Below are 24699 nucleotides of genomic sequence, written 5' to 3' on the forward strand. Positions count from 1 at the left end.
ATGTCTTTACTTTTCTTATTAATTTTCTACTCTTCGTTGTATTTATCTATTCCCCTTTTTTCCAGTTGTTATATTATGCTTTTCTATTTCTAATTGCTGTCTTCACTTCCCCATTGAACCATGGATGGCCTTTCCAGGGCCGCCCGGGGGGGGGGCAAGTGGGGCAATTTGCCCCAGGCCCTGCAGGGGCCCCCACGAGAGTTTTTTGGGGCTCCCGGAGTGGGGTCCTTCACTCGCTCCGGGGGTCCCAGAAAACTCTCGTGTGGCCCGGGCCCCCGGAGCTTCTTCCGCTCCAGGTCTTCGGTGGCAATTCGGCGGTGGGGAGTCCTTCCGCCCCGGGACCCGCCGCCGAAGTGCCCCGAAGACTCGTGGCGGGGCGTCCTTCCACCCCAGGACCCACCGCGGAAGTGCTGGGTCTTCAGCGGCAATTCGGTGGCGGGGGCCCCCACTGCTGGTCTTCGGGGCACTTCGGCGGCCAAAGTTGTCCTCTTTCGTGTGGAATTGTGGCTTTGGGGCATCTAATTAACACTTCTTGGAGAACTCACCATTGTAATCCACATTGTTCTGTCTACATTTTTCCTCGCAGTCAATTTTGCTCAGACGTTTTCCTCAGTGTTGGGGAATTAGGCCCTTTGAAGTATGTATATTACTGGCTGGGCCTGTCCTCTGTTTACCCATATTGTTTATCCTAAACAGGTTATAAGCAGTGATTTTAACATTCCAGTAATGTGAATTGTTCCACCAAGTTTCAATAATACCAATCATATCGAATTTCTTCTCTATCAATGAGAATTTCCAATTCCTCTTGCTTGGTACCCAGACTCTTAGCTTTGGCATTAAAACAACTGAAAAATTTCTTCTCTTCTCATTCTTTGCCACATCAGTTCAATTTATTCCCAGCATACTGCATTTGAGTTTGTACCACATTTGCCTTCTTAGTATCCTCCTCTTGTGTTGCTAGCTTAATGTCCTCCTGGCTGCTCCAGCTAGTCTCCAAGAACATTTCTTTGGATGAATGGGCCACTTCACACCTCTCAGCCATGTGTGCTGCAGATTGATGTGCCGAGCCTCTTCCCCAAATTCTAGGATCAGATTTGGGGCAGGGACTCTGCATCTCCAATCTTCTGCCTCCAGCTGGTTCATGCACTCCTCTCAGCCCCCCCCACCCCCACCCCCCAGCTTCTTTCCTCCTTTCTCATAGGCCCTCCAAGCTTACCAGGGCATGAAGTGGTGAGAAGGAGAGTGGCGCTGGTGTGTAGTGTCCGGAGCAGTGGGTGGGCTCAGAGCAGTAGGGGATGTCAGATTGCAATGGGCATAGTGCAGAGAATGTTGGATATGGAGCGGCATCAGAGCAGTGGGGGGGAGTCTGAACAATTGCAGGGAATATGGGGGTTTGGAGCTGTCAGGGTATTAGAACAGTGCATGGAAGAGTGGGGAGAAAAGGAGGGGATCAGAGCTGTGCAGAAGGGGATGCTGGGTAGGTTTTGTCAGTCTCCCAAAACTCTCTCATCCATTCCCCCCCAAGTTTATCCACCTCTTCAAAAAAAGTCCCCACTGACTCCATGCTAGTCCCTGCACTGCTGCTGCATCCTCACCCCTGCACCCACAGCTCCTCAATGTGGGTCCTGTGCTGACACCTGCCTCTCTATGGGAAGGAGGGCAAAGCAGGATGTGCTGGAGAGGCAGAGACAGGAGGCGATACAGGGGCAGTGAAGGGACTAATACGGAGCAGCGTGTTCTGTGGCCAGGATAATCATTGCCAAGGAGCCAGAGACAGTGAAGAGGGTGGGAGTACATGGGGGTGCAGAGAGAATATTCTTCTTCTTCGAGTGCTTGCTCATATCGATTCCAATTAGGTGTGCGCGCACCGCGTGCATGTTCGTCGGAAGATTTTTACCCTAGCAACACTTGGAGGGTCGGCTGAGGCTCCCCCTGGAGTGGCGCCGCCATGGTGCCGGATATATGCCCCTGCCGACCCAGTGCCCCCTCAGTTCCTTCTTACCGCCTGTGACAGTCATTGGAACTGTGGAGCGCAGCATAGCTGATCTCCACCTCCCTAGCTTTACTCGTTGTTCTGTAGATAGTAGTTGTTAATAGTTTTAATAGTTTTAGCAGTTATAGTTTAGTTAATAGTAAGTTGTGTATGTATATTGTAGATAGTACTTGGAGGGAGCAGGGTTCATCCCCTTGCCTCCTCCCCGGTACCAGGGCCCATGCCCAGGTCACCGGGCTTCAAACCTTGCTCGGCGTGCCTCAAGACGATGCCAATGGGAGACCCCCACGACTCCTGCTTGAAGTGCCTGGGGGAATCCCATCAACCAGACAAATGTCACATCTGTAAGGCTTTCAAGCCTCAAACAAAGAAGGACTGGGACTTTCATTTGAAACAGCTCCTAATGGAAGCGGCACTTAGCCTGGCGCCTTTGGTACTGTGCACAGAACAGACGCCATCAGTCTGAAGTGCTCCTCTGGCACTGGAACGACCCGGCTCTGGCAAAGAATCTCGGCACCAGCAGTCTCCACCAACCGGTACAGTCGCGGCATCGTTCGCTGTCTCCGCGGCTTAAGAAGCAGCACAAACCACCTGCTGCTCCAGCACTGCCTGTGCCGCCATTGGAGCAACAGCCCAGACCGGACCATCCCACTAAGACTCCAGCTCCGGCACCGCCAACTTCGGCGCCGTTGAGTCCGGTGCACACAACCTCCCCGGTGCACACCGTGGTTGAGCTCTGCCTGCTGTCCACTCCGGAGACCTTCTTCACTGCTCGCGATCTGATCGCGCTGATGGAGCTCAGGCGCCTCAGCCCCCGGCACCGCTGGTGCAGGCTATCCAATCTATAGGCAAACCTGCCTTAACGCAACCTTCCTCGCTGAGTATGACAGCCAGGCACTGATCTCGGTCCTGGTCCAGGTCGCGGTCCCAATCCTGCCGACGGTCCTGGACCTGGCACCGCTTGCAGTCCTGGCACCGATCTCCATCTCGGCGCCGGTCGTATTTGTGTACTCTGACCCCACCGCCTACGTAAGGCTTGGGAGTCACCTAATCGGAATCGATATGAGCAAGCAGTCGAAGAAGAAAAAACGGGTTACTCACCTTTGTAACTGTTGTTCTTCGAGATGTGTTGCTCATATCCATTCCAAACCCGCCCTCCTTCCCCTCTGTCGGAGTAGCCGTCAAGAAGGAACTGAGGGGGCGATGGGTTGGCAGGGGCATATATTTGGTGCCATGGCGGCGCCACTCCAGGGGGCACCTCAGCCGACCCACCAAGTGTTGCTAGGGTAAAAATCTTCCGACGAACGTGCACGCGGTGCGCGCACACCTAATTGGAATGGATATGAGCAACACATCTCGAAGAACAACAGTTACAAAGGTGAGTAACTGTCTTTTTTTAAAAGCAAAGAAATTAAATGCTCAAAAACCTTAATGCAGTGTTACGATTGGCCAGCAGTGCCCCATGTCCTTCCAGATTGTGGAGAGAGACTAAACAGAAACCTCTGAAAACTAGGAAATACAAAGTTAAGATCATGCCACAACCCTCGTTAAGTTGTTCCAATGGTTAATTACCCTCACTATTAAAGATGTGTGCCTTATTGCTAGTCTGAATTTATCTGGCTTCAGCTTCCAGCCATTGGGTCATGTTAGACCTTTCTCTGCTAGAGTGAAGAGCCCTCTGGTATCAAATTTCTGTTCCCGTGTAGGTACTTAAAAAATGTGTGTTGTTTGCCTGTGCCCAGCTTCCCAAGCAATCTAGATCACCCCATGTCAATGCCCTGGCCTTTTTATCCAGATACTCCTGTACTGAGACTAATAATTTGTGATTGACTATGGCACCCTCCAGAATGGTGTCCAGTCTGGATTTGAGGAGATCAAGAGGTGAAGAGTCCACCACTTCCCTTGGTAGTTTGTTAACCTTTAACCCATTCCCAGTGGCTGTTACCAGCTCTGGCAGTGGCCACAGTTAAGGTTGCATTGCAGGGTTGGCATGTATCTTAACTTTGTATTTTCTGATTTTCAGAGGTTTAGGTTTAGCCACTGTCCACATTCTGGAAGGGCAGGAAGCATCATTGGGCAACTTTAACTCTGCATTAACGAAGTTCTGGGGCACTTAATATATATTTGCCCCTTGAGCTAAAAGTGTTGCTGGTAGCAGTAGTAGGCAGTTATCCTCCACATGGATCAGCCAATAGAGGGGTGTGTGACACATGTTTTATCAGTGGACAATACATTGCTTGCCACACAGCAGTAGAATGTTGGGTATCAGGACTCCTGGGTTCTGTTTCTGAGCCTGGGACAGGAGTGGTTAGAGCAGTTGTTACAGCCAAGAGAGCCAAGTGCATAGGTTCAGCAGACTGTAATTGAAAGGATGAGTGACTGAATCTTGGATCTGGATATTAGACATCTGGCATCTGTTCCTAATTGCCAGGAGTCCTGTTAGCTGTAAAATGGGGGGATGATACCGGTCTCCCTAAGGCAAGAGTGTGAAGCCTTGCTCAGTGAAAAGGGCTGTGAACTCAAAAAGTGATGCATCCAACATGGGGGAAGTCTATATTAGACTGTCTTGACAGCTAAAGAGGAACTGAGCACAGAACTAAAATGAATGGAAGCTTAGGCACAAGTGATCATGACTTACCACATTTATAATGTGCAAACAGAATAGAGTTCAGACCAGTGATATCAATACTTGGTGCTTTAAAAGGGCCAGTTTCACAAAGCTGAAAACAATTATGAGCCAAGTCAGATGGGAGGAAGAATTGAATCAGAACAAAGTGAATGTCTGTGAATTAAGACCACTTTACCAGGCTATGTCTATACTACAGACCTTACAGGGGCAGAGCCCTAACGCTGCAGCGGCACCGCTGTAAGGTCTCCCATGTGACTGCTCTCCCGCCGGCATAATTAAACCACCCCAACGAACAGCAGTAGCTCTGTCAGCAGGAGAGTGACTCCCGCCAACATAGCACTGCCCACACCGGCGCTTTTGTCTGTGAAACTTGTGTCTGTCAGGGGGTGTTTTTTCATACCCCTGACTCAAAGTTTTACTGACAAAAGTGCTAGTGTAAACATAGCCCTAGTTGCCCCAAAAGCCACAATCCCCCAATCAAGGAAGAGGCCATATTGGATAACAAAAGACATTTTTATTAAAAATTGAGATAGTTGTAAAATGAACACAGTACACATTAAATGGATTAAAAACTGATGGGTCTCAAAATGTCATTGTAAATGGGGAATCATCGAGTAGGTGCGTTTCTAGTGGGGGTCCACAGGGATCAGTTCTTGGCCCTATGCTACTTAATGTTCTTATCAATAACCTGAAAGAAGATATAAAATCATCAATGATAAAATTTGCAAATGACACAAAAATTGGGGGAGTGGTAAATACTGAGGAGATCAGATCTGGATTGCTTGGGAAGCTGGGTGCAAGCAAAATATACTTTTAATACAGCAAAATGTGTATGTGTACATCTGGAAACAAAGAATGGAGGCCATTCTTCCAGGATGGAGAACACTATCCTGGGAAGCAGTGATTCTGAAAAAGGGTTGGGGGTCATGGTAGAGGTGGATAGTCAGCTGAACATGAGCTCCCAGTGTGATGCTGTGCTCAAAAGGTCTAATGCAATCCTTAGGTGCATAAGCAAGGGGAATCTTGAGTAGAAGTAGAGAGGTTATTTTACCTCTGTATTGGCCCAGGTGTGACTGCTGCTAGAATCCTGTGTCATTAGAATGATTAATGGATAAGAAAACCTGCCTTGTAGTGATAGACTCAAGGAGCTCAGTCTATTATAACAAAGAAAAGGTTACGGGGGCAACTTGATTACACTCTAAATACCTACACAGGGAACAAATATTTGATAATGGGCTTTTTAGTTGAGCACAGAAGGTCTAACACTATCCAATGGCTGAACATTGAAGATATCCCCATTCAGATTGAAAATAGGGCACACATTTGTAATGGTGAGAGTAGTTAACCATTGGAACAATTTACTATGGGGCGTGGTGGATTCTCTATCATAAACAATTTTAAAATCAAGATTGGGTTTTTTCTAAGGGGTCTGCTCTAGGAGTTCTCCTGGGGTTGTTCTCTGGCTTGTGCTCTACAGGAAATCAGACTAGATGATCACAATGGTCTCTTCTGGTCTTGGAAGCTATGAATAGGTGACAGTATTGACAGGAGATTCTGAGCCTTGAACTCCTGGCTCCTAGCTCAGGGCAGCTCGGCTAGTGGGTATTTTGTGGGGAAGGGACCCTCAGACTGTTGAAGAATGGAGATTGAAGGAGGCAGGACTGTCCTACAAAATTCAGGACCCCAAACTCATGGACCCACCAAAAATGTTGCTCTAAGCCAACTCTGGAGTCAGGACTGGTTCTTATCTTCCTCTCAGCAACCGGGTCACTCTGTGATGCTGGGCAAATCACATAACCCCTGTGTGGCTCAGTTTGACCATCTGTTCAATGCTGTGACGGCTTTGCATGGAAGCATTAAGAGCACAGTGTTTCCTTTCACAGGTGGGTTGTGGGGTTTTCCCTTTCCCATGGATTAATGGAATGTGCTGGACTGGCAGGCCTGGTCTCTCTGCTGAGACTATTTTGTGTGATGGTGTTTGTTGGGAAATGGCCACTTGTCCACTGCATTGGGACCATCATAGTGATTCAGAAGGGAAAGCTCCTTGCAGCACCTGCAACATTGAGCCACCTCCTTAAACAGGAACACACTGAGTCAAGCTAGTGCATGGAACTTGTGAGGAGCCCGTTCTTCCTGTTCCTGGCTCATGCAGGGCTAGAACCAATAACTCCCTCCTCTGATCACTGACATCAAAGTAATTTGGCTTTGAAATGCTTAGCTTTCATGCATGCCCAGCTGAATGAAAGGGCACATTCAATGACTGCAACCTGAGTTGCAAGGGCCAGGGTGAGTCAGGGAGAGCTATGGCGAAGGGAGCTGCCAAGGGGCATTGGGGCAGACAAGTCCCTAAAACTATGGCACATTATCCAAATCAGGTCAAAATCTCCCAAGGACAGGCTTCCTCCAGGGAGTCCTAACTGCTGCCTCTTGCTGGGAATATGCTTTCACGCTGACGCCAGGAGAGGCAGAGGAAAGCAAGATGCCTGAACTTTTACAAACTTCCCACATGGCTGAGTGTTAGCCCTGAGCCTCTTGAATGTGAACGCTTGAATGGGAGTCCCTGGGGTGAGCCCTGAGCCATGAGTGTGAGCCATAAGTGTAAGCCTCAAAGCCACAGTCTGAACTCTGAGGGGGAGCCAGGAGTCCTGAGAGGGACCCTGAGAACCTGAAGGGTGTGTCCATGGAGCCATGGTTCTCTTTTGTCTAATATCTTTCCCTAACTTCACCTTCCTGTGATCGCCTCCATCTCAGGACTAGGGCGCCTCCCGCTGGCAGGCAGTCCTGCATTCACAGGATGCATCAGAGCCGGGAGCCCTGCACCCGTGGGATGGGAGCCGTGAGCCCCGCGCTCAAGGGTTCAGATGGGAGTCAGGAATCCTGCACCCACGGGATGGGATGGGAACCAGGATCCCTGCGCCCGCGGGATGGGAGCCAGGAGCCCCGTGCTCAAGGGTTCAGATGGGAGTCAGGAATCCTGCACCCACGGGATGGGATGAAGACCAGGATCCCTGCACCCGTGGGATGGGAGCCAGGAGCCCCGTGCTCAAGGGTTCAGATGGGAGTCAGGAATCCTGCACCCACGGGATGGGATGGGAACCAGGATCCCTGCGCCCGCGGGATGGGAGCCAGGAGCCCCGTGCTCAAGGGTTCAGATGGGACTCAGGAATCCTGCTCCCATAGGATGGGATGGGAACCGGGAGACCTGCGTTCGTGGGATGGGATCGGAGCCGGGAGCCCTGTGCCCATGGGATGGGAGCTGGGCACCCTGTGCTCACAGGACGGGAGCCGAGAGCCCTGCGCTTGTGGGATGGAATGGGAACCAGGAGCCCTGCGCTCATGGGATGGGATTGGGGCTGGGAACCCTGCGCTCACAGGATTGGATCCGGGAGCCCAGCACTCGCGGGATGGGATGGGAGCCAGGAGACCTGCACTCATAAGATGGGAGCCCTGCGCTGTCAGGATGGGATGAGACCTGGGAGCTCTGTGCTCGCGGCATGGGATCGGGGCTGGGAGCCCTAGCTAGGAAGCACTGTGGGGTGAGATGGGAATGGAGGAGCAGAGAGGGCAGGTCCCGACACAGGAGAGGATGTAAGGGGTGATGCAAACATAATGCAGACAAAAAGTTTCCTGACCATTCCCTCCTTTTACTTCTCTGCTTGGACCCAAGTTCAGCATCGCTAGCAACATTTGCTCCTCTGAGTCCCACTGATATTTCAAGAAGTGTTTACATTAAAATATCTGCGTAGCCAGTGTTTCCATGATGTGCCTGCCTGCACCTCGCCCTGAGTTAATGCTACTTTCAGGGTGGAGGGGTCTGGCTGGGAGGGGACAGAAAAGGATTTGGGGAGCCTGTCATACAGAGGCCCATGCCATCAGGGAGGGGTGGATTTCAGTGGAGCAGCAATCCCACCCAGTGCCCCAACCTGAGGAGTCTGCAGGGAACTGAGGCCAATGACAGACAGACAGACATTGCTTGGTCATTTGAATCCACAGGCAACTCTCTGCTCTCCCTGCAGCTTCCAGGAGGGGGCAGCCATAGCCCTATCTGGCAACTCCGTGAGTGGCCTGTGTCTTTGGGTGCCCCAACCTCCTGTGACTCTGTCCAGTGCGGGGAAGCCGAAGGAATTATGTGCGAGTCTGGAGTTCTAAGCCCTCGTCCCTGTGTCCTGTGACAGGTATGCCCCAGTCGGGATCCTGTTCTTAATCGCTGGCAAGATTCTGGAGATGGACGACTTAGCAGTGATGGGGGGCCAGCTGGGAATGTACACGCTCACCGTCATCGTGGGGCTGCTCATACACTCCCTGTGTGTCCTGCCGCTGCTGTACTTCATCGTCACCCACAAGAACCCATGGGTGTTCATCGCAGGTCTTCTGCAGGCGCTCATCACAGCACTGGGCACCTCCTCAAGGTATGCTGCTTCCCAGGCAGACTGCGCTGGGCAGGGGCACTGCAGCCCGTGGGTAGGGTTGCCAGGCATCCAGTTTTCAACCGGAATTCCTGGTTGAAAAGGGACCCTGGTGGCTCCGGTCAGCATTGCAGCCTGGGCTGTTAAAAATCCGGTCGATGGCACAGCGGGGCTAAGGCAGGCTCCGCGCAGCTCCCAGAAGCAGCTGGCATGTCCCTGCACCCCCTAGGCGCAGGGTGCACTGCCCTTGCCCCGAGCACCAGCTCCGCAGCTCCTGTTGGCCAGGAACCACACCAATGGGAGCTGCAGGGGCGGCGCCTGTGGATGCGGGCAGCGCATACTGTGCAGAGCCGCCTGGCTTCACTTCCGCGTAGGGGCCAGATATGCTGGCCGCTTCTGGGAGCAGCATGGAGCCATGGCAGGCAGGGAGCCTGCCTTAGCCCCACTGCGCCACTGACTGGGAGCCATCTGAGGTAAGTGCTGCCCAGCTGGAGCCCGAACCCTCTGCCCCAGCTCGGAACCCTCTCCCACACCCTCCCTCCTGGAGTCTGCACCCCACACCCCCTCCTGCACCCCTACCCAGCCCAGAGCCCCCTCCCACACCCTGAGCCCACACCCCCAGCCCAGAGCCCATACCTCCTCCCACAGTCCAACTCCTTGCCCCAGCCCAGTGAAAGTGAGTGAGGGTGAGGGAGAGTGAGCAATGGAGGAAGGGGGGCTGGATTGAGTGGGGGGCAGTGCCTCAGAATGGGCAGGCCCTCGGGGGAGGGGCGGGGCAGGCGCATAGCAAGAGTGTTCGGTTTTGTGCAATTAGAAAGTTGGCAACCCTACCCGTGAGGGAGGGCGGGGGAGCTAATTAGACCTCATGGGACACATGCTCAGAAGCTCTCGTTATTTTCAGTGGGTGCTGAACTCTTGCCACCACCAGGCCATGGTGTGGGAGTCCCAGCTTCTTGCCCTAGAACCCAAGCCCAAGCCCAGCAAAGTCCCATGGCCTTCCCTGGGCCTTGGATTGGGGCTGTGATCAGGAGGGCAGGCTGCCTCCATCTATGTGCATTAGTGAATGTCCCAGCCCTCTAAGGGGGCTTACGTACCTGTCTGGGAAGGAGAGTGGTGGCGACTTAGCTGCTGGCCCCGGACTGCACACCTGAGCTCTGGGCCCAAACTCACATAGCACTGGCCTGGCCTGGGGGAGACTGCTCAGCGTGCCACTCATGCACACACTTACATGTGCTCTCACACACACAGACACGCAGTAACACACACACGCTCACATACACACACCCTCACGTACATGCTCTCATGCACATGCTTTCACATACATGCTCACGCACTCTCACTCGCTTTCACGCACTCACACGTGCACTCACATGCACACTCACGCTTTCACACACATGCTCACATGCATGCACTCACACTCATACATACTCTCACACGCACTCACACATGCTCTCACAAACACACACACGCTCACACACACACATGCACACTCACACGTGCTCTCACACATGCACTCACACATGTTCTCACACTCGCATATGTTCTCATGCATACACACTCACATACATTCACACACACACTCGTGCACTCACACATGCTCTCATACACACACTCACACGCTCTCACATGTGCTCTCACACCCTCACATATATACACTCAGACAAGGCTGTCTAGTCTTTCTCAGTGATTGGGGAGAAGGTCCTCAAGACCCTTGTCTAAGACTGGTGCAAAGACGCTCAGGATGGGCCACCCTCCTGCAGAACAAACAGCTTTCGGTGGAACCCGCTGCTAGGCCCTCTCCTGGCCTGACACCGTCACTCCCAGCCAGCAGCAGAGCTGGGAGTCCTGACACTCTCAGGCAGCTGCAAAGTGCACTATACCATCAAGAGACCCACTCAGCCTGCACCCCATCCCAGCAGCCACTTCTGACCTCCCCCTCTACACCTTACAGGGCAAGAAAGCAGGGCTGTGGGATAATAACAAACCAGGGAAGGGCCGAGCATGCTGGAGTGCATGGCTTTTGCTATTTCCTAGAGGAAGGCAGCATGGTTTAGTGGTTAGAGCTCTGGGAGTCAAGAAATCTGGGTTCTGCTCTTGGCTCTGAGTTTAACTCACCTTGGGCAAGTCCCTTTCCACTTTTGTGCCTCACTCTACAATACAGAGGTTCTTGGAGGCACCATGCCAGGGGCCAAGCCCTTGGTCCTTCCCCCAGCATAGGCTCCAGTAGCCTTCAGGGCCTATTGCTGAGGGAGTGGGGCGCCTCCGGCCAGGGCCCACTCCCTAGTGCAGAGGTTGGGTGTGGCTCTTTCATGGTGTTTGGGGTTTCCTTTCAGCTCGGCCACGCTACCCATTACATTCAGGTGCTTGGAAGAAAACAACGGGGTGGACAGACGCATCACCAGGTTCGTTCTGCCCGTAGGCGCGACCATTAACATGGATGGCACAGCTCTATATGAGGCCCTGGCAGCCATCTTCATCGCACAAGTCAACAACTACGAGCTTGACTTCGGGCAAATCATCACAATCAGGTGACTGGACCCGAGAACCTGTGCTGCTGAGAGGGAGTCTGGCATTGGGGGACTCCCAGGGGCAGGGCTTGACGGCTGACCCCAAAGGGATCAGGCACCTGTTCTGCTTCCAAAAGGGACTGAGATGAGGGGGAAACAACAAATTCAGCCTAGAGAGGGCCCCACCACAGAGACCCCACCCACCTCATCCCTTTCTCCATTCTGTCCATCTCCACCATGTTCCTAATGCAGTCCCTATAGTAGTGAGGTGCCCTGATTGTCTGGAGATGAGCAGAGGGGAGGAGCTTGCTGTCCCATCCCTCAGAGCCCTGAAATCTCCCTTTGAAATGGGTGAGTTGAGGGGAGGGCACATGCTGCTGCTGGGACACAGTAGACCAGAGTATGGATGCAGGAAGCAGCCTAGGTTCATGGCCACTGCAAGTGTGCACTGTGCTGCATGCCTGACCAGTCACTGCCCATGGGGATGGCAGGCACCTGCTTGGTGATTGAGGCCAGAGAGCTGTTGAAACTGCGGCTGATGGGATTTGAGCACCTTTGTGATACACTGAATTTATTACTCGCACTATCTGCCTCTTTGGGTGACACTGGCTCTGTGAACCGGCGCTGGACTAGATCGGCGCATAGGAGAACTCCTGCCTCTCTCAAAGTTTGCAGGAGGGTTCTTTACCCCAATCCAGGGCTGGATTGTGCTATGGCTCTTGTTTGTAGAAAGGGATGAAATAGCACCAGGATCTGAGCAGTCCTGCACTTTGTGGAGTTTGAACTCTGTACCATGTGGTTGCCCCATGCCATAGAACAGGGGTGGGGAACCTATGGCCTGTGGGCCAGATCCGGCCCGTTGCTTAATTTCATCCAGCCCATGAATCCCATAGGCTGGGGAGGCTGTGCTTCCCCAAACTGCCAGGCGTGGACCTGCCGACGCTCCGCCCTGCCCAGGCCCTCTCCCCTCCTGTTCACTGCCGCGCAGTGTGCGGCTCCTCTAGTCCCCCTGTGCTCCAGCCAGGGCTGGGGGGCTGCCCACCTGCCTTTATGGCACTCTGGGGCTGGGCAGGCTTGTGCGTCATCCACCCTACTTTTGGTCTGACCCAGTATGGCCGTTCTTATGTTCTCAACGAAACCTTTACTGGATACTGTGTCCAGTTCTGGCCTCCATGCCTCAAAAAGGATGTTGAAAAATTGGCGAGGGCTCAGAGCAGAGTTACAAGAATGATTCAAGGTCTGGAGAACCTACTTTGCAGTGAGAGCATAAAGAAGCTCAATATATTTAGCCTATCGAGGTGACTTGATCACAGTCTATATGTTCCTACCCGGTGAGAAGATTTCTGATAGCAGAGAGCTCTTTACTCTGACTGATTCGTGGACATAAGGTCAGAGGGGTCCAGTTTGATCGTCAGTTCTGACCTCCTCCGTAACTCTAGCCATAGCTTCTGGGAGAACTAGAGCAGATCTTTTAATTTAGAAAGATGTCCAATCTTGATTAAAGACTGCAAGTAACAGCTAATCCACTATGTTCCTTGGTAAGTTGTTCTCATTATTAAAAATTGTTCCTTATTTCCAGTTTGAATGTATCTAGCTGCAACTTCCAGCCATTGGATTTTTTTCTACCTTTGTCCACTAGGTTGAAGAACCCTCTAGTATTATATATTTTCTTCCCATAGAAGTACTTACAGACTCCTCACCACACATGCAGTGCAGGGTTTGGATGGTGGCAGTAAATAAGGCAGGGACTACACACTGACTGAGGAATACTGAACAAGCTGCCTCCTTCACTGAGCATTGTCCATCCTATGCACTGAATGAGGTGCAATCCTGTGGAAACATACTATGTGGTTATGGAATTAAGGAATGTACCATAATGCCTAGACACAAGGGGGCAGCGCTAGGCTTGCACAGGCCACCAAAGATCTGCCATTTCCTACCTTTGCAGTGTGTGACTTTGCAACCTTAACATTTTAATATAGTTTTTTTGTGTGTGTGCAATTAAAAAATAGAATAAAAGAAAAATAAGTGTGGAACCAAATCTGGGGCTTGAACCTGCTCCATTGATGCCACAGACAAAGATCTCGGTGGCTTCAGTGGGAGCAGAAGTGGGCACTGATTAAATGCACACCTGCCCCTTTGCAGGGCATGGCCTACACCTTTCTTTCTCCTGTTGATCACTGTGCTTTCCTGTCCTCCCCAGCATCACTGCCACTGCAGCCAGCATTGGAGCGGCAGGCATCCCCCAGGCAGGCCTGGTGACCATGATGATTGTGCTGACATCGGTGGGGCTGCCAACCGAGGACATCACACTAATCATTGCGGTGGACTGGTTTCTGTAAGTTCCCTGCACAGTGGCAAGCACTGCTCCAGCTGCAGAGCCGGTTCCTCCCTGCTGCGCATGGGAGTTTGCTGTACTCAGCCCTTGGGAACTGAGATTGTTTAGCCTGCAGAAGAAAAGAATGAGGGGGGATTTGATAGCTGCTTTCAACTACCTGAAAGGGGGTTCCAAAGAGGATGGATCTAGACTGTTCTCAGTGGTAGAAGATGACAGAACAAGGAGTAATGGTCTCAAGTTGCAGAGGGGGAGGTTTAGGTTGGACATTAGGAAAACCTTTTTCACTAGTAGGGTGGTGAAGAACTGGAATGGGTTCCCTAGGGAGGGTGGTGGAATCTCCTTCCTTAGAGGTTTTTAAGGCCAGGCTTGATCAAGCCCTGGCTGGGATGATTTAGTTGGGTTTGGTCCTGCTTTGAGCAGGGGGTTGGACTAGATACCTCCTGAGGTCCCTTCCAACCCTGAGATTCTATGATTCTTGTTCCGAGCAGCACAGTGAAGTCTCTAGGACCACCTTGTATCACTAGGCTTGCAATCTACTCCTGTACATGTGAGGTCCAGCCAGGGCTCCTCAGCACATATCCCAGAGACTCCAGGCACCAGTGACTATGCTCAGAGCAGCCAGGTTACGGAGCAGAGTAGGCTCCCAGCACCCCTCCCTGTCCCCTCTAAACCCCTGCCCTCACACAATGCTAGGCCCACTCATGTCATGCAGGTGCTTAAACATTCCAAATCCGAGGCAATTTGCACACAAACCCCTCTGTTGGGAAGCTGTTCCAGCTGCCACACATGCAAGTTACCTGATAAACCACAAAGGCAAGGAACTGAAAAGTTAAAGCACCTAGCAGTATGTGCCCTCTACTCCATCCACAGACACACACCTTTTCACTACCACAATTACCATACGCCACATGGCGCAGCCTTAAATGTCCCCAAAAGGATTCCAGCCTTCTACCCCCACATTTTTCAACATGTGTAACATACAGAGTGTCGTCTCCATAGCAAAGTGTAGTCAAGTCAGAACATGACACAGGCTTGATCCACCAGTTGGGCCTCTGCTTGTCAAGAATCAGTTTTCATCCCTTTCATTCCCGAACTGATGCTAGGATAGCTGGGCATTATATATAATGTGTAATCGTAGAGCACACACAGGTACCCACCAACATTAGCAGGGACAATCTGATCGTCACCAACACAGAGGCCAAGAAGGGGGTTTGTTTGGGGTCATAAGAATTACAAGTGAGCAGAGCAAGTTCAAGGACAAATGACTTCTGCCTAGATGTGCCTCCCACAGTCAACCGAACTGGAGGAGTAAACCTTCGTATACTCTGGTGAGCTGTGGAAGCTCAAGGTGAAGAAACAGGTCCTACTGGCAACAGTGCACGTGGGGTAGGCGGCTGCTGTCCCTGTGGGCAGCATTAAGATTCTGGGGTAGATGTGGCAGTCATATGTGTGCCAGTGGGTGTGGAGGGAGTGTACCAGTCAGTGGCTTCATTCCTCACTCCGTGGTTTTGTGTCAGGTGTGTTTTGTGTGTGGCCACCTTGACTATTTCACAATGACCTTTTTGTGTGTGTGTAAATAAGTAGTAGAATGATGACATAACAGCGACCAGCAAAGAAACCAGAGCAATTTGGTGGGAAATTATTTTTAATCAGATTATGTCAAACTCTTGGTGGGGGCAGTTTGGTTGGTTGGTTTTGCTGAGGCTCGTTTTAAAGCACAGTTCTGCTCAGAAACAGCTTGGCAAGGGAGTGTCCTTGTTTGTCTTTCAGTGAGTCCAAATCCAAAGCCAGTTGCCAGCCCTGGGCCCTGCGAGTCAGGCTCCGATGCACCATCACCAGTAGAAAAGGTTCTGCAGGCCAAATTACCCCTCCAGGAGAGCTGTGCAGCCCCAGAGCTGGGAGCGGGATTGCACAAGTGTGAAGTGATGGGAAGTCCTGTCAATGCCAGAGTAGAGTTCACTCTGTCTCAGCCCAGCTGGCTCTGCCAAATGAAAAAAAATTATTTGAGACACTAAAGGCAGCAAAACTGAGAGCGATACACAGAGCCTGATTTTCGTCTCTCACCAGTTGTAAACCGAGAGCAATTCCTTTGAAACCAGCGGAACTATACTGGTCCTATTGACATTCCAGGGAAGTGTCGGGCGTAAGTGAGAGGAGGGAGCAGATCAGTTGAATAAGAAGGAATCCGTTTAAAATCACTTCTCTGAGTCAAACTGAACTTCAGGTATCCCAGGTCAAGGGGGCCATTCCGCAGTTGCCTAGATCTGCCTTAGAAAGATTTTCAGCACAAAATTCTTTTTGATCCTTTGTCTAAAGCACCAGGCACTAGAGCTGCTTGAAAAAAGGGGAACATTTCCCTGAAAATGTTTGTGGAAAATGTGTCCCTTTTTTTGTTGAAATTCAGAGATTTTTCAGCCTGCTCTGGTACCAAACAGTGATGACATTTCCCTGAAAGACTCATCCTTTTTCTCCTGGTCACTCTTCTCTGCTGTTTTCCAGGGACCGTCTGAGAACCACCACCAATGTGCTAGGGGACTCCCTGGGAGCCGGGATTGTGGAGCATCTGTCTCGGCATGAGCTGGATGCACAGGACAGTGAGCTTGGGAATTCTGTGATTGAGGAGAATGAGAAGCCCTACCACCTGATCTACCAGGCGAACACCCACAAGCACCGCAGCAGCGAGACAATCATGTGACGCCAGGGAGCAGGGTTCAGATTGAGCCTTTAAAAAGGTCAGGACTGGAAGACAAACCTCTCAGCAGTGGGGGATGGAGAAAGAGCCAAGCAGAAGCAAACTCTACTCCCCCCTCCATTTCCCCACGCAGCCTCTTTTAAACCTAAGCTACAGAGAAAACAAAGACTTAACCCTTTCCTCACCTAGAGAGTTGGATGTTCATTGTGACCCTCCTATTAGAGAAGCAGGACTGAGAGATCCTGGCTTTGTGGCCCCACCCTGGATTAGACTAGGAGTGGGAGGATGATAGTATTTAGATTAGTAACTGTTTCTCCTCTGCACGTTGAGGCAGAAAGCTGGAGCAGCCTCTGTCTCCCATTTCTAGACATTGTCTGAGGCACCATTTGTTTCATTAGTGTCTTTCTTCACATTTTTATCTGCCTTTCTTTGTACGCTTGGCATGTGAAGGGTTAAGAACCAAGACAATAGGCAGCAACTGGCTCCCAGAATTAGTTGGTATTTTGCAGTAACCAACTAGGATCTGGTTGCTTCCATGGTACGTCCCTGTCACTATACAGCAGCATTTTTCTTGTGAAGTCCTGGCTTTCTAGTTTCTAGTGTGATCCAGGAATCGGACCTGAGTATGTTACAATCAAAGGTAGAGTTGGCCTAGCAACTCCCCTGGTTCTCAGCTAAAGCACTACCCAACCAATAACTGGAGCTAGATTAGTGATTTGATTGTCACTGTGGCTGCATAGAAGCATTGTCACAAAATTGTTAATGGCTTGTCCTCTTGCAGAGATGCAGAGTCAAAGAGCTGGTCAGGCTCCACGGGTCTGAGGATCACCACTGGGAACCCGGTTTATGTTAGCAAGGGGCACACAAGGAATCAGTGAGGAGCCCCCAGAAGAACTCCCCAACTTCTCAAGTGGCAACTATATTTATATCAGAATAGCAGCAGTGACATCACAGCAGCCTGGGGTTCCTGAGGGCCTGTCTCATGCAGTATCCTGGCTACTTTGTTACAGGCAGCTCTTGGGGCTGCATGGCTTTCACGGGGCTGGGAGACTGTGGACAGTATGGACATTCTGACTTTTCTTTTACTCTTTAGTTCAGGGCCGCCCAGGGGGGCAAGTGGGGCAATTTGCCCCGGGCCCTCAGGGGCCCCCACGAGAGTTTTTCGGGGCCCCTGGAGCGGCGTCCTTCATTCACTCTGGGGCCCCCGGAAAACTCTTACGGGCCCAGGCCCCCGGAGCCTCTTCCGCTCCTGGTCTTCGCTGGTGGGGGGGTCCTTCCACTCCGGGGCAGAAGGACCCCCCGCCGCTGAATTACCACCGAAGCGGGACCCGCCGCCGCAGTGCAGCTGGGTCTTCGGCGGTAGTTCGGCGGCGGGGGTCCTTCCATTCCAGGACCTGCCGCTGAAGTGCCCCGAACACCCGTGGTGGGGGCGCCCCACTGCCAAATTACCGCCGAAGACCCGGCTGCACTTTGGCGGTGGGTCCCACTTTGGCGGTAATTCGGCGGTGGGAGGCCCCCGCCGCGGGTCTTTGGGGCAGTACGGCAGAGGGTCCCGGAGCGGAAGGACCCCCTGCCACCGAATTACTGCCGAAGCGGGGGCCCCCCACCATCGAAGACTCCAGGCCCCCGGAATCCTCTGGGTGGCCCTGCTTTAGTTTGGGACAAAATATCATTACCTGTGAATATGGGCCAGGCTGGCAGAACCAGGAAGGGGTTGAATGACTTCTGTTCATCTGAAAAGCTGCTAGAGGTGGGCACACGAACACAGACAAAGAATTGATTGACATTGGTTAAAGCATCTAGCAGTCTGTAGGTACTCCGGGTTCTTGTGGCCCATCAGGACTTGGATGGGAAATCAGGCTCCTTCTAGGAGGTCATGCCACTCCTTGAAAGTTGCCTTGATAGCCAGTTGCTCCTTGTCCTGACTATCATAGCTTTTTTCTGCCAGGGTTAGCTTCTGAGAATAAAAGGCACAAGGGTGGAATAGAGGTGGGGGGCATGTTGACCTATGGCAAAGTCTGAGGTGTGGGCCTCGATTGTAAATGGTTTAATGGAATCTGGGTGAATCAGGATGAGTGCTGAGGGGAACTTCTGTGGATCAAAGGCCGACTGAGCCTCTGCACCAGGCAAACCAGGGCTCCCTTTTACATGAGCATCATTAATCATGCCGCCAGGCTAGAGAATCCTTTAATAAATTGCCTGTAGAAACTGGCGAACCCGAGGAATTGCAGCATCCTGCTACCTGCTTAGGCACAGCCCAGTTGGCTATTGCTGCCACCTGACATGGGTCCATGGTGAGTCTCTCGTGCAAGACGATATATCCCAAGAATTCCACTGTGTCTTTATGGAACTCAGTTGTTCTCCACACTGGAGAGGCAGGGCCAGACCTGATCAATTTGCATGGATTTGGGCACTGGAGAAAGGACTGGAGAGGGGGGCTGGAGCCAGCAGGGCTGGTGGACGCTGAGAGGACTATATTTTTTCTTGGCAGAATTTGGTCAGGCAGTCTGTTGATCTTGATGCATAGGTTGACTAACCCATCTGGGTGGGACAGTGATCCCACCCATGCCAGATCGTCTTTAATAGCATTGTTTTAGGCCAGGCTGGAAATGATAATTCTGGTCAGCCTCATTCCACTCAGTGTTTGCTGCCAAGTATTGGCACTCTAGCATTCCTGCTAACACCTGAAGTGCAGCTTCAGCTGCACACTCGAAGATCACCACCATAGCTTGAATGAAGTCCTTACATTGTCCCAGAATGGCTTCAGGATTGGACATGCCAAGCTAGGGCCTCCCCAATAAACAGACTGATAATCTGTCCCACTCCAGGTTGGTCAGTGGGGTATATAGAATCATAGGGTTGGAAGAGACCTCAGGAGGTCACCTAGTCCAACCCCTATCTCTGAGCGTATCAGAAATAGGAGCCAACATTGATTAAGGAACCCATGAAATTTATTGTGATGGCCATTTAATTTATCAGATGGGGGAGCTTAGACTCACAGGGAACAGGTGTCAGAGCTGAAGGCAGCGTGGCTTGGGCTTGAAGGACTGCATTCTGCGCCTGCAGAGCAGCACCCTGAGCCGGCACCGTCTGTAGGACTCTGGCTAGCTCTGTTAGAGAGATATTGGCCATTGTAGGTTCTGCACTCTCTGCCTCAGCTCTAATTCTCCTATTGTTTATATTGGGCTGTCAGTGACCAGAACATGGGCGGTTGGGCTTAGTGATGGGAGCAGGATTAGGGCCTAGTGGTTGGTAGGGAGGAATCGCAGCCCACGGTCAGAGCTGCAGTACCTGGAGCGAGACAAGGCTGGGAATAGCAGGCACAAGAGCTATTGCAGCTGTAGGCGAATGCTTTGAGTAGCTGCTGAACTGCTGCTGCTTCTGCTGGGCATAAGAGCCAGTCTACTGACTTCTCCCACCAATCCAGCGGCGTAGACAGACAGGCAGCCTACTACAGGCCAGCTGCACTCATGAGGTTGCCGGAGACTGGGTCAGCTGCAGGCCCTGCTTCCAGACTGTGGGTCCCAATAACCACTCAGACACATGGCTGAGTGAAGGGGTAGTTTTACTAGGGATGCAGATACCCTAGGTACAGAGGCTTAAGCAGTTACAGTTCAAGGTATGTAATAGAGGTTCCTGTTGGGGTCTCTGGCCAGTCCAGTCCAGAGCCAGGGCTCTTCTAGCCCACTGCTTAGGGTGCCCTCTCCAGTCCAGTCTCTACTCCAGCAAACTGGAGCTTGCAGGTTTCCAGGCCAGGCTGTTAGTGTCTCTCATTGAGGCCTCTCTACACTGGCTCCCTGCCCAGCCACTGCCGCACCCACATACGTCCCACACAGACCTGCACCCACCTGTGTCGTCCGGCAGTTACAGCCTGTTCCACGCGCGGCTCTCCACAGTTCCTTGGGCTTCTCTCCAGCTCCCTGCTGCCATGTAGCTCCCCCTCCTAAACAAAGCCTGGCCACTTCTGGTTGAGGGTCTTTCCCCTTACCTGGCCAGGAGTAAGGGGATGTGTGGTGAGGAGAGGGCTGACAAGATTTGTAGCCCCCTGGTCTGCAGAGCCAGCACACTGCCTTTCATGGGAGCTGGGCAGTCAGCACCTTGGACAAGGCTTGGAAGCATTGACAGCTTCAGACAGTTGGGTCTTATTTTTCTGATTTATTTTTGTAAGTGAAATATCTGCACAATTCTATCATTTGAAAGCGGGATGCTGCTCCCTTGCCAGTAACTTGATTCATGTCCTGCTGGAGTGATAGACTGGCACAATGCAGGCTGTAGGGCTTCTACTCCATCTTTTAAATCAGTGCCTAAATAAGGAGAGCTCAGAAATACTCTGTCCGAGAATCCGGTGCATTACACACGTTTACTATTTACACAGTGTGGTGGCATGAACACCCCTAGCTGAGCCATCTCCTAGTGGAACTGCCATTCAATACAGTAAAGACCCAAGCTAAGGAAACTAGAGTGTAACACACCCCAGGCTCTAACAAAGTCACAGTCTGACAAGCCCAGGGAGTGAGGAAAGTAGGAGTTACAGTAACATCCCCTTCATAACGTCCCCACCCAGAGGGTAGATTGATCGTGCATGTGGGCTAGGGGACAGAGTACCAGACTAGATCTGCAACTGACCTGCTGCGTGTCCTTGGACACATCACCTTCCCCCTTTGTCTCAGTCTTCCCATCTGAAAAATTATTCTGATTCTGACCCACCTGGGTAAAGCACTTGAGAAGTGCAGATAGAAAGTGCTATGTAACAATCACTCATTTTAGAGAGGAGTAAAATTCAGCTTCACACAGAAACTTAGCTGCAGCCTTAACTATGGAAAGGCAGACACCTATCAGAATTGGAATCTCCATCAGTCATGGTTCCTTCCCCACTCTGAACTTTAGGGTACAGATGTGGGGACCTGCATGAAAGACCCCTTAAGCTTATTTACCAGCTTAGGTTAACTGTAAGCTGCCACCACCAAGCGTGTTCCAAATCTTAGGGGAGAGCCACTTGGAACTCTGCCTTCCCCCAAATATTTCCCAAGTCCCTAACCCCCCCTTTCCTGGGCAGATTTGAGACTAATTCCTCCCCCCAAAGTCCTTACACCCCTTTTCCTGGGCAGGCTTGAGAGTATACCCTCACCAATTAGTCCTGGTGAACACAGATCCAAAACCCTTGAATCTTAAAACAATGAAAAATCAATCAGGTTCTTAAAAGAAGAATTTTATTAAAAGAAAAGGTAAAGTTCATCTCTGTAAAATCAGGATGGAAATAACTTTACAGGGTAATCAGATTCCAAGAGCCCAGAGGAACCCCCTCTAGCCTTAGTTTCAAAGTTACAGCAAAACAGGGATAAACCTCCCTCTAGCAAAGGAACATTTACAAGTTGAGAAAACAAAGCTAAAACTAACACGCCTTGCCTGGCTGTTACTTACAAGTTTGAAATATGAGAGACTTGTGCAGAAAGATTTGGAGAACATGGATTGATGTCCGGTCCCTCTTAGTCCCAACAAAAGCCTTCCCTCCCCTCCCCCCCGCCCAAGATTTGAAGGTATCTTGTCCCCTTATTAGTCCTTTGGGTCAGGTGTCAGCCAAGTTCTTCTTCGAATGCTGTCCCTGTGGGTGCTCCACTGTAGGTGACAATGCGTCCCGGCGCCGTTGATCGGAGATTTTCGGTAGCAGTGCCTGGTCGGGACGCACGCACGCACTCAGTTGGTATCTCCCGTCTCGTTGGAATCTTCCTGAGCGCGTGCGTCCTGCACCCTCCTCAGTTCCTTCTCTACCGCCCTCGGCCGAAGACGGGACTCGGAGCAGTGCTGATCCTCTTCCCTGGTTTTTGAATGAAACAATTACATAGAAATAGTTAGTTAGTAATATCCTAGTTGTTTCCCTTCCTTTAGAATAGTTACTAAGTTTAAAAAAAAAAATTCCTCAGGTTTGTCTCCCACTGAGACTCTCTCCCCTGGCATTACTAGTTCAATAATGCCAGGGGCTTCAGGATTCAACGAATGTGCTTCCTGTCAGGACTTTATGCCTATGTCAAATGGGCACTCGCGCTGTGTGAAGTGCTTTGGCGAGACACATGTCCCTGTCAAGTGTGTCCACTGCACGAGCCTCAAAACCAGGGCTCGTCCTGACAGGAACCTGCCACTGAAACGGCTTCTCATGCAGAAATCCCTGCAGCCGCCTCTGGAGACAGATAATGGCAAACCCACTCCCTCACGCTCCCCAGCCAGGTCCAAACGACCGGGAGCCCGGCTTCACCCTCTCTGGAGCAGAGGCAAGAAGCTCTGCAGCTGCCTATGGAGCAGGGCAGTAAACCCGCTCCCTCACGCTCCCCTGCCAAGGCAGAACCGACTGGGAGCCCGGCAAGCCCTAATGTCTCCTCTCAGAGATACTCAAGAGGGTAATTGATCTCCTGCAGAGTCTTTACCCTTGGTGCTGTCAGCCCGGAGAGCAGGCAACTCTGACCGCCTCTGCACTGTACAAGCAACTCTCATGGGGCTCTAAAGCAGGGACCCGACTTCCCGCAGCGGGAAGCTCTCGGCACCGGTTTCCCCAGCACTGACAATGGACCCGGTGCCAACAATGAGTTCCACCTCTGGCACCGAGCCTGCCTGCTACCCCCAGCAGGTTCAGACCCTCTGCGAGGCTCTCACAAACAGCTCTCGGCTCCTGCCAAAGTGAAACTAAAATCACTCCGGGCTGCCGCTCAGACTTCATGGTCTTCAGCACACCAGCCTAGGGAGCAGCAACAATTCCTGCATCAGCAGTATATCTCTGTGGCCCCTAGGCCTGACTCTCCGCTCCGGGACAGGGAGCACTCATTGTTTGAACAGCAGCTCTCCCCACGTGACCTGGATACTTTCACTGATAGTGAGAACGGCACACAGCATCAGGCAGGGTTCTCCCCTGGGTTCGCCCCCCACCAGAGCCATATATACCCCAAGACATGGGGCATCATAAGAATCAGCCTCAGTTTCTCTACTTTGTCCCCCAGTGGCCGGGACCCATTTTTTTTCCTACCTGATGCCCTGGCCTCAGTGGTACCTGTGGTCGGCTCCTGCCACTGCTTCTCCTTGCGCTCCTTCTACCAGACGCAAGCTCATCCTATGCCTATATCCCCAGCTCTATCAACATCTAGAGCTCCTGAACCCCCTCCTGAAGACGTGGGCTATGACCTCTTCCCTGTTTTACTGGCTCCTGCCTCGCCATCAGCCGCAGAAGTCGCCCTTAGGCCTCCACCTCCACAAAACATGGACGGCTTTATGCAATTCCACAAACTCAGGACATCCCTTTGGAGGAAGTCCAGGAGACACAACATAGGCTTCTCAAAATCCTCCAACCCTCTGCACCTTCAAAGATAGCACTACCCATAGAGAAAGCTCTCTTACAACCAGCTGGTACTCTCTCGCAGATCCCGTCTCCATTCACCAACATGCAAGAAAGCGCAACATAAATACTACATGCCCCAGGAGACAAGGGTATCAACCTTACCAAACGCCCAGCGCAGAACAATATCACCAACCCCAGCCTACACCGTATGACACTGGTAAAAACCGCAACAGACCTCTTAGATGCAGGCAAACCCAGGCACAACCAACTACTTCCCACCATTGGGTAACAAACAATTTTGAAGTGCTGGTCGGGGGTACATGCAACCACCCCTTGACTCTACCGCCTATTTGCCCATTTAGCTACCGCCTCCAGACTTTCCACCATGTCTGGCAACAGATCACGCAGGACCTGGAAATAGCTCAGTCAGGTTACTCCATCCCTTTCCTATTTTCCCTGCCTATCCTTTCTCCTTCTCTGTCCCTCTTAGGGACCCCTCTCACGAGCACCTTCTCTGCGTGGAGGTGGCTCATCTTCTCCACCTAGATGCAGTCAAACATGTGCTGATGCAACATCGGGGAAAGGATTCTACTCCCAAAAGAAAGGCGGGGGGTGGAGACCTACATTGGATCTACGCCAACTGAACATGCTTGTACAGGTGCAAAAATTCAAGATGGTCACATTGGGCACAATAATACCCACACTGCACAAGGGGACTGGTTCACAGCTCTCACCCTGCAAGATGCCTATTTCCATATATACATTCATCCAACCCAGCAGGCATAGTTTTCTGCATAACACTGACTCCGCCAC

General features: G+C 51.7%; 1 protein-coding gene across 7 annotated transcripts in view; it reads left to right on the forward strand.

Annotated features, from left to right (window-relative positions):
* The window catches only part of LOC120391770 (excitatory amino acid transporter 1-like), a 125342-nt gene that overhangs the window by 94947 nt on the left and 5696 nt on the right, over window positions 1-24699 (forward strand). For 4 of the 7 annotated variants that reach the window (XR_005591475.1, XM_039515840.1, XM_039515841.1 and 1 more), the window contains exons 7-10: window positions 8798-9031; window positions 11362-11556; window positions 13739-13873; window positions 16373-16605. Coding sequence is in view for 6 of the 7 variants with exons in the window: in XM_039515840.1 (XP_039371774.1) it covers window positions 8798-9031; window positions 11362-11556; window positions 13739-13873; window positions 16373-16568 (760 nt within the window). In the remaining variant the exon portion in view is untranslated. Of the gene's footprint in view, window positions 1-8797; window positions 9032-11361; window positions 11557-13738; window positions 13874-16372; window positions 17652-24699 lie in introns of those variants that run through there. The other 3 variants (XM_039515844.1, XM_039515838.1, XM_039515843.1) reach the window with 2 other exon arrangements.

This window comes from Mauremys reevesii, linkage group 26 (genome assembly GCF_016161935.1).
Source record: "Mauremys reevesii isolate NIE-2019 linkage group 26, ASM1616193v1, whole genome shotgun sequence".
Classification (NCBI taxonomy): Eukaryota; Metazoa; Chordata; order Testudines; family Geoemydidae; genus Mauremys; species Mauremys reevesii.